This window comes from Saccopteryx bilineata, chromosome 2 (genome assembly GCF_036850765.1).
Source record: "Saccopteryx bilineata isolate mSacBil1 chromosome 2, mSacBil1_pri_phased_curated, whole genome shotgun sequence".
In the NCBI taxonomy this organism is placed as follows: domain Eukaryota; kingdom Metazoa; phylum Chordata; class Mammalia; order Chiroptera; family Emballonuridae; genus Saccopteryx; species Saccopteryx bilineata.
The window spans coordinates 298176254-298190566 of NC_089491.1; the positions used below are offsets into that span (position 1 = coordinate 298176254).

Below are 14313 nucleotides of genomic sequence, written 5' to 3' on the forward strand. Positions count from 1 at the left end.
TTTCTAATTTGGAACCCTGGACACGCAACATCATCTTTAATGACTCCTGGCAAAAGATGCCCATTACAGACCTCAGCCTACTTAAATTAAAACATGGAACCTAAAAATCAAGCAGAAAATGTTCAATTTCTCAGGCCCACACGGCCACAGGAAAATCACGCACACGGGAATACACATACTCCTTAGGGTTTTGTTATGTCTGCAAATGTTTGAGCAGAAATTATATAAATGAAAAGAGAGAGATAATAAATAAATAAATAAATAAATAAATAAACAAACAAACAAACCCATCAGAGATCCTAACTTTCAGGTTGTGGCCATCTGGGTGAATAGCAATTTTTCATGATCAATTTGAAACATCATGGCAGGCAATATTCTCTCTCTGCTGGTGGCCAATGTCACCTGCTCTATGATGAGCTCAGACTCCTGTGACACAGCAGGCTGCCAGCCTCGGGTCTCCTCTCACTGCTAAGTGGACGGAAAGGCAGTGCAATTGGTCAGCACACTGTTCAGGTGTGTAAGGCTCCCTTTAAAACAAGGGGCTAAATATTCATCATTCACCGTCACTTCTTTTTTTTTTTTCACCGTCACTTCTAAACCTTTGTCAGTGTAGACTTCCTAGAAGCTCAGGTGCCCATTAAACAATGTCCAGAGATTAGTTTTAGACCTCTGCCCTCCCCCACCCCGTTGCCCTGCCCTGTGTGTCTCTGTAGGAGTGGCTGCCATGGCCCAGCAGAATGATGTGCATTTCCAGCTTTCTTTCACATTCACTCCTGACTCCATGCTTCTACGACCCGAATACAGGAAAAGGGAGCAATTCTCCGTCTGCCTCAAGGGCTCAACACATGCCCCAGAAATATCAGCATGAAGTCAGGTGTCCATAGAAACCACAAACTCAAACCTTCATTCTCCCTTGACATGCATTCTTACAGAGCAAAGCTAGAGAGTAGGAACCAGGCGCAGTGTGGGTTGCGCTACCAGCCCCTGGACATGAACACGGGACACCGCCTCCTAAGGGTCAAGGAGCAGCTGCAAATAGCACAATAGATCAACTTCTTATTTTTTTTGTCAATGAAAATAAACACTTCTTCTGAGCCTTAAATGGTGTACTACAGCTCAGAGAGAATTAAAACCCCTTCCTTAATGCAGCTGCTTAATGTGGAACGCTCACTGTGTACAAAACAATGAAGACCCAAGTGTTTCTAAGTGTAATGGGCAAATCAGAAAACCCTTCCAAAAATGAAAACAAATGTGAAGGGGGAGCCTGTACCCATGAATGCTAAAGGAAGCCAGGACGAAGGTCTGGGCCACTCCCAGGAAAGACTGTGTGTGTCATTGTATCACATGTCCCTGTGAGCCTCCCTCCTCCACACCTGTCACTTCCAGGAGTCACCCCAGAGCCTCGCCTTCAGAGTTACTTCTCATTATTGCTCTCTTGCCCACGTGGTAACTGAGAGGAAGGAGAGAGTGTTTCAACAACCGGGGGGTTAAGTCTACTGCTAAACAAGAATGACAAAGGTCAGGCAGGTCTGCTTTCTCACCTCCACAGTTTGGAAAGAACTGAGGGTCTTGGGCAATAATAATAATAAGTTAATTAATTAAAATAATAGAAGACAAGAAGACAACCAATCCTAATATGGAATATGGTCAACTGTCTAAACTGCCTCTTGTGACAATCCATGTGCTGTTATTAATGGACAAGGAGCCTGGAGCCAGCATGCCTGCCAGAAGTGCTGGTTTATATTATGCCCGTGGACACTGGAGAAGCCCGTTAGAAGAATGTGCTTCCCAAGAAATGCATTAGTGCAAGTTTTCTGAGGAGGCCGCAGAAGGATGCTAGGGGCATACCAGGCACTTGGGACACGGCCCCCAAATTATGCTGAGTCCTGACCTATTTATTCAGTAAATTACTTTTATGAGTAGGTCAAAAGTTACCAGAGTGTTCCAACCACTCCCTGGCCCCCTGGCTAGAGAGAACCCCTTTGGGAACCTTGCCACTGAAACTGGGTAACCTATGATATTCGATAATGTAATTAAGGACAAATCCAAGCTATTACTTAACATTTATTGCAATAGCCAGATGACATTTCTAACCCCAAAAAGCAAACTGGACCAAAAATAAAATTTTTTTCTTCAGAGGCTCAGATAAATTCAGCATCTATTATAAGTTACTAAGGTAAACCAGGGAGGAATGGACAATCCACCCCCTTTTTAATAGCAACATCAGATATGGTAATAGTCAGTGAGCTCTTCCCTGCCTATGTCTTGGCTCTTCTGCCTACAGGAATGAAATATAAGCCTGAGGAAGCCACACGAGGGAGCCAAAGTGGCAGTTCAGAGCAAAGGCCAAGACTAAGATGGAGCAAACGGGGGTGTCTAGAGAGCAAAACTCAAGGGGGCGCCAACTCCCATGGGTGTAAAAGTCCCCACTCTGAGGTTCTTGTATTAGGTGTGCAATTGCGAAAGCAAGCCTGTCACTTCTTGTATACTGGAAGGGATAAGCAGCAAGCAAGCCCAGCTGGAGGACAACAGTCAGAAATAGCAGGGACTGAGGGAGCTTTGGGGACAAAGACCAGGCCAACACAGGGTTACAGAACAAAATCAAGACGAGAAAGAAAACTTAGAATAAGCTTCTATCTACCCATGTGCACCGAGTACAGGAATAACACAAGGGTAAAAGCTAGCATTTATTAACATCTACTATGTGCCAGATGCTTTCAGTGCATTAGCTTATTTAATGTTCACAACAACTCTTGGAGATGGATATTGTATTACTATCATTTAAGAGATGAGAAACGGAAACTATAGGCGATTTAGTAAATTGCACCAGATCTTAGAGCTAGTAAATGCCGACACTGGCCAATGTTATTATCCTAAGTCTATTTTCTTCATTGACAGTCCACTTATACAGATGTCATTTTAAAAGAAAAAGACAGCAATAAATAATTACTATATAGCAGCATGTTCCAAGTCGGTAAGAAAGCACTTCAGATATAACCTTTTATGCATCTGTACTGTACAAGCTTGGTGACATGCTTTCTTATTGCACATTATCATCACAGCCTGACAATATTTTCAAGAGGTCAGAAAGTATGAATCATCATCCTGTTAGATGAAGAAACTAAAGTGCCAATTGCAGCTTGAATGAAGGACAGAGATGGGACGGTGGCCCAAGCCCTTTGAAGCTGACCAAGCCATGGCTGTTCCCAAGGGACACTTGTGAAGAGCTTAACAAGCCACTGACCTCCACATCCCCGTGAAACTGAACATGGTGCTGACACAGCGCGGGAGGGGCGGCGGCGTGAGTCCATCCAGGCGCATGAGCAGAGCCGGGACGCCAAAGAGCACCAGGTACTTCACGTAGAAAAAGAGCACTTGGGCCAGTGCCAGTCCTCCTGAAAGCAGAGGGATCCGTTAGACAGCAGCAGGAGGTGGAGCCATCTCCCGGCAAAGATGTGACATTCCAGGAGACACACCACCTGCTCGCACTTCGGCACCCACTCTCCTTCTTCCCTTCCATACCCCTGTGTTCAAAGTCTCCCACATTGGCTTTTGTGTGTGTGTGACAGAGAGAGAGAGAGAGAGAGAGAGAGAGAGAGAGAGAGAGAGAGAGAGAGGAGGAGGGAGGGAGGGAGGGAGAGAGAGAGAGAGAGGAGGGAGAGAGGAACAGACAGGAAGGGAAAGAGATGAGAAGTATCAATTATTCATTGCAGCTCCTTAAGTCTCCTTAGTTGTTCACTCATTGCTTTCTTATATGTACCTTGACCAGGGGGCTGCAGCAGACGGAGTAACCCCTTGCTCAAGCCAGTGACCCTGGGCTTCAAGTCAGAGACATTTGGCCTCAAGCCAGCGACCATGGGGTCATGTCTATGATCTCATGCTCAAGCCAGCAACCCTGTGCTCAAGCTGGTAAGCCCATGCTCAAGCCAGATGAGCCTGCGCTGAAGCCAGCAACCTCAGAGTTTCAAACCTGGGTCCTCTGCATCCCAGTCCAACGCTCTATCCACTGAGCCACTGCCTAGTCAAGCCACATTGGCTTTCATCAATGAAATTTTTGAATTAACAAATATCAAGTTTCCTTTACTATTGTGACAGGCAATAGAACCTCTTAGCAGTCATGCTTCCACAGATACTAGAAAGGGGCACACTTAAAATATATGTATTGTGTTAAAAACCTATTAGAAAGGGGAAGTCCTTCCCAAATCCTTTCAACCTTAAATAAGTTCACACCCACTAGGATGACGAGAATCAAAGTCAAATCAAGGAAGACTGGCAAAGATATGAAAATGTGGGAGCCACTATAGACTGTTGGCAGGAATGTAAAATGATGTGGTCACTTCAAAAAACAGTTTGGCAGTTCTTTGATAAATGATTAAACACAGAGTTACCATGTGACCCAACAATATACCCAAGAGAAATGAAAATGAATGTCCACACAGACACTTATACCCAAACATTCATAGCAGCATTGTTCACAGTAGCCAAAAGCTGGAGAAAGCCAACTGTCCATCAACAGATGAGTGGATAAACAGAACGTGGTGTATCCATACAGGAGAATATTGTGCAGCCATAAACAGGAACGAGGTGCTGACACATGCTACACCATGGATTAATATGCCAGAATCAAAAGGCAACATATTATATAATCTCATTCACACGAAAGTCCACAATCGGGAAACGAGACAGAAAATTAAGTAGTGGTCACTAAGCCTTGGAGTTGCTGGGGCAGAGGAGGTGAGATTATGGGAGGGGGCAGTTCAAGGGTATGGATTCTTTTTGAGGTGATTAAAATGTTCTAAAATTGGTAGCGGTGACAGTTGCACATATCTGTAAATATACTAAAAGCCACTGAATTGTGCACTTTACATTTTTGTGTGTGACAGAGACAGAGAGAGGGACAGATAGGTACAGACAGACAGGAAGGGAGAGAGATGAGAAGCATCAATTCTTTGTTGCGGCACCTTAGACTCCTTAGTTGTTCATTGATTGCTTTCTCATAGGTGCCTTGACCAGGGGGCTACAGCAGAGCGAGTGACCCCTTGCTCAAGCCAGCAACTAGGGCTCAAGCTGGTGAGCCTTGCTCAAACCAGATGAGCCCTGTGCTCAAGCTGGTGACCTCGGGGTTTCGAAGCTACGTCCACCGCGCCCCAGTCTGATGCTCTATCCACTGCGCCACCGCCTGGATAGGTTGAACTGTCCACTTTAAATGGGTAAATTATAAGTTATGTGAATTATATCACAATAAAGCTATTTTAAAAAAAATACAAGGGCACCAAGCTGCAGCAGCCAGTGGCCCCTTGGCCTGAGTCTCCCCTTTCTGGGGTGAGAGGAACACAGGGTGTGGGTGCAAGGCAAGACGTGAGGCCTGAGACACACACTGTGGCCCCCATAGGCCTCCACCTGTCCCCGCTGGGAAGGAACCACATCCCCAGCTGGGATTCAGAGTGATCTACCAACTACCACCTCTCCCCGGGCTTCCTGGACAGTCACTGCAACTTCATCCCTGGGAGGAGAGTGGGGCCTGGGCCCCAGGCCAATGGGACAACTCAGACCTGGGCAAGCTGCTGGCCCCGTCCTCACTGGCCTTGGCACCCAGGTGAGAAGCTGAGATGAGTCTACCAGAGCAGTGTCCACAGGGAGGAGGCCCAGGGCAAAGCACATGAGGAAGCTGGGAGAAGACAGCTAGCAGCCACGTGCTGTCCAGCCTCAGGACCACCTTCCCAGCGCGCAGGGAGATGCTGCAGGGCTGCTGGTGCACTTATTTATGTTTGTTTAGCATGGCTGGTAGGCAGTGTCACGTGTGATTCAGAAGGAATAACTCAGCCTCAAATAAGCACTAGCAGAAAATATGACTCTCTGGACCTCTTGATATTACACGAGGATCTTTGAAAGAATGTCACAACTCTGGAGTGTGCGGCTGTACATGGTAACTGTGCTAGAAGACACACGTAGCCATGTTCTGAATCCACAGTCTGGGAGGTGGCAGACAGGGGCTCAAACTGAAAGCCACGCGTCCTACAAGGAGAAAACCCCAGGAATCACTCATTCCCATTTGGGACTAGTCAGATAAACAGGTTCTTTAAACTTTTGGAAACCAGACTACAGTCATATTTGCTGTAAGGGCAGGGTCTAAAATTATGGTATTCTTGGACGTGTCTGACAAGAGTCAAGAAAAAGGCTGAATATATGTGTGTCGATATATATGTATGGATTTTTGTGTATGTACATATACACACATTCATCAAGAAGTATGAGGTATGTGCTATCAGTAGCCTTGGGGGGCATATGACAACCCTAAATAAATAGGAATCAGTGCCACTGGCTGAGATGGTAATGAGGGGGACTCTAAAATACTCCAGTCAGAAAAGTCCCAGAGCTAGACATGACAGGACATAGGCACAGGTGACTGACTGAAGGGCACAACGCTTCCAGAACTAAAAATGATCAGCTTGAAGAGCTGAAGGCGTCGAAGGACCTATGGAAGACTGGGCATGGTGAAGGCCAACGGAGGTTTGCGCATGAAGCATCAGAGAACTCTCCTCCCCATTCATAGAATGCATGAGCAGAGAGAACAGGTTGCTTCCTGTCTCAAAAACTGCCTTTAATTTGATACGATGTTTGTATGGTTGTTATATCTGAGGCATGTGAATGAAAATCCATAGCTGAGTCTACATTTTTATGAGTCACCTTTTACACACAGCATTTACCATGTGTTAGTATTTTCACATAGAACTGGGCTAATGGAATGGTTTATTTAGCATAGGTACTTGCTATAACTCTATGGCTAGATCTAATTGAAGTAATTTGGGATTTTTATCCCAATAATTGATGGAAAGCACAAGAAGCCACACATTTATCAATATGCAACAAGTTCTCTATTTAAGTGTCATTGAATATTTTTATGGATTAAGATATAAAAGGTTGAAAATTTATCTTTTCCTTGATATTTTAATAATTGGTTCACATGCTTCTAGAAAAAAAGATGCGGCCCTGGCCGGTTGGCTCAAGCGGTAGAGCGTCGGCCTAGCGTGCGGAGGACCCGGGTTCGATTCCCGGCCAGGGCACACAGGAGAAGCGCCCATTTGCTTCTCCACTCCTCCGCCACGCTTTCCTCTCTGTCTCTCTCTTCCCCTCCCGCAGCCAAGGCTCCATTGGAGCAAAGATGGCCCGGGCACTGGGGATGGCTCTGTGGCCTCTGCCTCAAGCGCTAGAGTGGCTCTGGTCGCAATATGGCAACGCCCAGGATGGGCAGAGCATCGCCCCCTGGTGGGCAGAATGTCGCCCCATGGTGGGCGTGCCGGGTGGATCCCGGTCGGGCGCATGCGGGAGTCTGTCTGACTGTCTCTCCCTGTTTCCAGCTTCAGAAAAATGAAAGAAAAAAAAAAGAAAAAAAAGAAAAAAAGATGCATAATGGTTTTTAAAGCATTATAATTATAAATCTGTATTGTTTAATAGTTTTTAAAATCGCATTTGTACCTGAGTTTAACATTTCTGCTGTCTTGCTATTGATTTTCATCATCGCTATGAAAGACACATAGCTCATCATTCTTCCACCTTGACCTAAAAATTAGTCTTTCCCTTGTAAGACCTGGTCTAAGGTTTCAGGGGCAGCTGTGAGGACTTTGCTGCGGTCTCTCACCAGACATACAATATGATGAAAGGCAACATAAGAATATGAATGACTCTAATTAAAAGTTACTTGACATACATATATTGAATTAGCTTTCATTCTATCCAAAAATACGAAATGTAGTTGTTTTTCAATACTTAAAGAAGGTTTTACGGAGACTCATGGACACAGATAAAAGTGAAGTGGTTACCAGGCAGAGGGGAGTAGAGAAGAACCAATATACGGTGACAGAAAACTATCTGACTTTGGGTGATGGGCACACAACACAATCCTCAGTTCACACGCTATAAAGATGTTTACCTGAAACCTATGTACTATTATTGATCAGTGTCACTCCATTAAATTTCAAAATGAAAACAATTTTTAAAATATCTTTTGCTGGGTTTGTATTGGAAAGATTCTCTTATTAGCAAGGGTTATGATTGCTTTTACATAACCTGACCCTTTCCTCCCCCCAGAAAGTCACAGATGACACTCCCTTGTCCAATGAGCATGTACCAAGTGCTGACTGCGGAATCACTAGTCACGTACTGTGAGAAACAGAACAGAGGTCAGATCAGGTGGGGAGCCAGCCCTAGGGCCCCACGGGTCAGTTTCATTACAGTCCCACTCATCCTTCCCTTTTGGCACTTGGTGTTTCTCCTGACTTTATGTCCCATCACTCCTCCTCTTGGCAAAATCCCAGATATCCTTCAATGACTGTTCAAATATGGCCTCTTCCTTGTATCTTCTCTGTGCTCCACGCAGACTTAATAACTGATTTCTGCATTCATTTAATAGATAGTCATTGAGCACCAACTGCTTGCCAGACACTAAACAAATACAGTGGTGAAGAACGAGGTACGACCCTGCCCTTAGAGCAGGGGTCCCCAAACTTTTTACACAGGGGGCCAGTTCACTGTCCCTCAGACCGTTGGAGGGCCGGACTATAAAAAAAAAAAAAAAACTATGAACAAATTCCTTTGCACACTGCACATATCTTATTTTAAAGTAAAAAAAACAAAACGGGAACAAATATATTTAAAATAAAGAACAAGTAAATTTAAATCAACAAACTGACCAGTATTTCAATGGGAACTATGGGCCTGCTTTTGGCTAATGAGATGGTCAATGTGCTCCTCTCACTGACCACCAATGAAAGAGGTGCCCCTTCCAAAAGTGCGAAGGGAGCCAGATAAATGGCCTCAAGGGGCCGCATGCGGCCCGCGGGCCTTAGTTTGGGGACCCCTGCCTTAGAGAGTACATAGTCTGTTGAAAGAGATGGAAAAGAGTGTCAGTCAGAAGTAGGATTAACACCCACACCACGAGGGCAGGCAACAATCGTGACACAGTGGCTCACACATCTGTTAGAACATTTAACATATTCGTTGCATATTTAGTGTGTGTGTAAAATACATAGTCTCGACTTCCAGGGCAAGTTCACAAACAAACTTGTTTCTAAGAGTGCATTATTATGGCATAATAATAACAGCTACTGATTATTAAGAACTTACTATCTTATCTTCATATGCCAAGCAGTGTGCATCACCAAGCCTCTCTGTGGGTACTGTTATTACCCACCTTTCACAGGTAGGAACCTGAGCACAGAAAGGTTACAGTACTTGCCTAAGATCACATGCTAGTACGTAGCAGAGTCAGAACTTGAACCTGGGTCTGCCTGCCTCAGAGTCACCAAATTTACTAGATCCACATACAACTCTGAGACCAGTCTCCGAACAGAGTCCACGTAAAGCAGACCAGCTGACAGGATGAAGGGCTGTAAAAGGGAGCTGACGGAGGTAGTCCAAGCAGAAAATAAAATTCAGAGACAGAGCTCTGAGATGCTCAGGAAAGCGGACCTCAGGAGCACACTGAGCACAGAGATTCCTAAGAAAAATGCATGATGGTGGCGCACTGCAGTGAGCAACACCACGGTCACAGATTTGAAATCCTGATCCTCAGTGTCACAATGAGCCGTTAGTAACTCAGGAACCCGAAGGAGAGTTTCCCTCCCAAAATGGTTCATCTTTGAACATATTAGCTATTGGAAAATCTAGTTTTGAACACTTTCTTCTTCTTAGGGTCTAAATCACCAAAATGACTCTCTTCAAAGAAAAGATATATTCTTTGACGCTCGGGAGAAATAAAGTTACCTAGGTAGATATTAAATCTGGTTTGCCCAACCTCGTGAGTTACAAATTGTTAATGTCTTGGTGGGAAAGGCTATATAAGCCACAATAAATTTTACAAGGTCAAAATTTTAACTGTCCAATAAAAATACTGAATACTTCATAAAATACATCTTAAAGTAAAATCAAGGTGATCCGGTAGCATTTTTAATATGGCAAAATAAACTTAAATTTTAAAACATAACTGTAGTAGTATAACAGAATAGACATGCTGAATTAAAAATTCACGTCCACAAAGGCTCTTCCCAATGAGGGAAGAAGACCCCACACAACAGAAGGGACAAACTATGACACACACACAGGGATGTAAGACTTAGTGAAGGGACCCGGGGAGGAAGGGAGATTTTACACAAAACCAAATGACCTGAAAATTCTGAAAAGCAAATTTTCAGGTAAAGACCAGATGTAGATTTCTGTATGAATCTTGATATTTCAGTGAAATTCACTTTGCCCAGTAGAAGTGCTCTGTAAAATCTATGCACAAAAAGATTTTAAAATTAACTACTAAAGTATTCTACTGCAAATCCTTTAAGGAAGCAAAGGCTCCCTTTCTAAAGCAAGTGATTGCCTCCCTCAAATATCCAACAGATTTAAAATTCCATACATCAACTTTGCCTAAGAAAGATATACTTATTTTATGTCATCTAAGAAGTTATCTGTATACTAAGTTACCTGAGCATAATAATGGATTACATAGAGATTAACAAGCATCACAGTATCTTAAGGGATATTGGGGTTGGAGGGGTGGGGCTGGGAATGGTTGGTGTTTTGAATAACTGGTGCAGCTCCCTACCCTTCACAACGCCACACTGTCAAGTGGGTATCTCTCCCATTCTGTAAGCACGCACCATGAAATTATCCTCACACCACACACAGAGCGTCTGTAATTGAACAGTCAAGTTCACAGTAGTAAATCCCAGAGTGGCTTTGGGTTCACACTGCATTAATTTTATATAATCTTGGGATTCTACTCCAAGGAGAAATTTTATAAAAATTTACTTTTTCTACTGCATCTTAACAACCTTAGAATGGTTAGTGCCACCAAAGAGTAGAAAAGGAAAAGTCTTATGCTATCTGACATGTTTGTGTTCCCAGTTTTCAAAATAAACATCAGATGTCAAATGTCTTATCGCTCTCCCTTCACTGATGTTGTAGAAGGAGAAAAAGCAAACGGTTGACTTTTTAACATTTCATTACCATTTAGAGAGGTGCACAGGCGTTATCTCAACAACAGCTGGTGCTTAAACAGTGAGCTAAAAACCCTCAGACTACACCCTCTTAGGAGATAGGTCTCTAAACTCCATCCAGTGAGCAGTTAAGATTTTCACAAAAAACTCTAACTGTACATCCACAGAGCATTATCGTTTCTTTGTCATGTAAGAGCAACTAACTTTCAATCATTTTCACCTCCCACCTCTTGGCTGGCTTGCAACTCCTTTGCCAAAGCTCTCTTTTATCTCCACAATCTCATATACCTGGATTTACCACGGTGAAATACCATTTAATAATGAACTGGAAAATGTGACCTTTTTGAGCTCTTTCAAAGAAAAACTATAAATTACCATCTTAATCCTAGGCTCTGTCAAGTTAGGGTATAGTTACAATCTGCCATATTTTGTCTACTTGTAAGACTCTGAAGTTTAAAAGAATAATGAGTAGAAATATGTTATTGTACATTCGTCTAAACCTTTAGAATGCACAACACAAAGAACAAACCCTGAAGTAAATATAGACTTTGGGTGATCACGTGTCAATGTCGGTCCATCAATTGCAACTAGCGTACCCTGTCTGAAGGGGTGTGTTGACCGAGGAGAGGCTGTGCGGATGTGGGTTATCTTTGTACCTTCCTCTCAGTATTGCTGTAAACCTCTTAAACTGCTCTCAAAAAGATTAGTCTTTTAAAAAAACAAAAGAAAATGAGAGTTATTATCTTTTCAAGACACTACTGAAATATTTATGGATAATGATAAGATGTCTGGGATTTGTTTCAAAACAATATAGGAGCTCAGATGAAAGGCAATTAGCTACCAGTGGATAATTGTTGAACCTAGATGATGAATACATGAGGGTTAATTACATGTTTATGCTTTTAATTTTCTAAGATACAAAGCATTAAATGGGGAGGCATGAAGAGCCCCCACCTAAACCCTGAATTTCAGCCAGGAATATCCAACTTCTCCCCACCCACCAGCCAAATGCATTTGCAGAGGGCAATGAGCAAAAAGGACTTAAGTTTGCACAATCCCACCTCCCTGCTCACCCTGTGAGCACAGAAAGTCTGAAAACAGTGCAATGGAGAAGCAAATTAGGGGAAGGGGAAGGGGGAGAATGCCATGAGGCAGGACAGTGAAGTCACGTGTCAGTCCTTGAATCCCTGGGAGGGGGCAGCCCGTGAAGAGGTTATGTCTCCCCATAGAAAGATGTCCCACTTCAATTTTCATCAGTTACCACAGTGTTTCTCAGATATACATGGTCCTAAGAATCACCAGGGATAACAGTTCATCACAGCTTCCTAGACCTCTTGTTAACAAATCCTATTTGGTAGGTTTCAGCCACAGTCTTTGAAATCTGAATGCAAAACAAGTTTTTTTGGGAAGTTATGTCCAGTCAAGTTTGAGAAATTCTGAGTTAGAAGATCACACACCCTATTCCCTTTCTCCAAGTTTAAAAATATAAATCAAGTGTAAATTGCAATTTTTTTGGTGGGTGAAGTCACCTTTACTTCACTGTTCACTCCTATTTTGATTTTCTTTTTCATTTTTTTTGAGATTTTATTTATTCATTTTAGAGAGGAGAGAGAGAGAAGGAGGAGGAGGAGGAGGAGGAGGAGAAGGAGGAGGAGGAGGAAGAGGAGGAGAAGGAGGAGGAGGAGGAGGAGGAGGAGGAGGAGGAGGAGGAGGAGGAGGAGGAAGAGGAGAAGAAAGGAGGAGCAGGAAGCATCAACTCCCATATGTGCCTTGACCAGCAAGCCCAGGGTTTCAAACTAGAGACCTCAGCATTCTAGGTCGACACTTTATCCACTGCACCACCACAGGCCAGGCTTCTGCCTTTCATGTATAGAAAACAAACAAACAAACAAACAAAATGCTTCTTTGGTTCAATCTGTTGGTTATATGACAAAACTTCAAAGCCAATGTTCCAAACTCATTCTGACACTCGTTACTGAGTTATCCGAAAAGATAACACACAGGGCATTTTTAAAAAATCTTGTGCCATAGGCCTGACCTTTAACTCTATTAGCTAAAGGCCACTGTAATTTTGATGACCCACTACTTGATTGTGAAGAAACAACTCTCTGAGCATTTGAGAAGGAAGATTGGCGGTCTCTAGACCCACCCTAATGCTCTCTGTTAGAGAAACGAAGCCCCAAGCGTCTGTGCAAAGACCTCCTGCTAAAACAAATCCTCCACAAAAAGTCATGCTGCAGACAGCTCCACAAAACTTAACAACCTTTCTACCTCCGAAGGTTAGGGATGGTATAAGAAAAAAACGAAAGTCACCGCCAGTTAGCAAAGGCCCCTCAAAGGGTGAATCTTCAGGTAATTCACAAATCTGCCAGCATTTCAGGGGGAAAAAGTCAAAGTATTTTTAGTCTATGTTTATAGATTTTATCTCTGTATTTATTTAACCTTGTAGAATCATTACAATATGTTCCCTTGGCTATTGTGATAGTGCTTGAGGCATGTGAAAACAACTTAAAATGTAGCGAATGTAAAGGACATAAAATGATTTCTTTTAACCATTCAGAATAGGAAAGTTGCACTCTGAGCATCTTCCCTTTCACTGGAGGGGAAAGGGTTGAAAAGCAGGGTGTGTCTAAGGCCCCAGTGATCTTGGTGTGTCTTCACTGGCCACCTATTCACTATGAACCCCAAATATCTATTGTTAATACCAATATATCTCTTAAATTCCAAAACTGCAGATGAGATCACCCCTGGACCTCTCCACCTCATCTCTGCACCTCTGGCCTCCATGTGCCTCATGAAGATCTGAGAATGCACCCCAGAATGAATGAGTGGGTAGTTGTTTCCTCTAGAGGCTCAATGAAACTTTGTTGAATTGATTTGAATAAAATGACCATCATTTTCTCGTTGATCACAATTTGAATTGAGGACAGCTCGCACATAAATAACACTTTACAATCACTGAGCCCATCTAAACTCATTTAATATGCCCGATGTTACAAAGTTGATGACAATGCAGGACTAGCACAACTTCTCTCCTAATCAAAAGTAGTTCATTATAGCAGCGGGGGTGGAGGTAGGGATCATCTAAACCTGAAAGCAGGGAACTGGCCGGAAGTGAGCTGTTTTGGAGCAGGAGTTGGCTAGCTTGAAAAAGGAAACCCTAAGCAATGCTGTGTACAGAGCACAAGGGGTTGAAACACCACAGGGTTGGGGGGGGGGGGCAGCTAAATAGCACAACTTTTTAGTAAAAGACCTAAGAAACCAAGAAGAAAAGGAGATGGTTTGTTTTGTGTTCCAAAAAGACCAGTCTATAAGAAAACGGGGTGGT

General features: G+C 43.4%; 1 protein-coding gene across 5 annotated transcripts in view; it reads right to left on the reverse strand.

Moving 5' to 3' along the window:
- HHAT (hedgehog acyltransferase) overlaps positions 1-14313 on the reverse strand; it is a 300060-nt gene that overhangs the window by 188419 nt on the left and 97328 nt on the right. For all 5 annotated transcript variants that reach the window (XM_066261445.1, XM_066261444.1, XM_066261441.1 and 2 more), the window contains one exon: positions 3245-3395. In XM_066261445.1, the coding sequence (XP_066117542.1) occupies positions 3245-3395 (151 nt within the window). The remainder of the gene's footprint in view (positions 1-3244; positions 3396-14313) is intronic.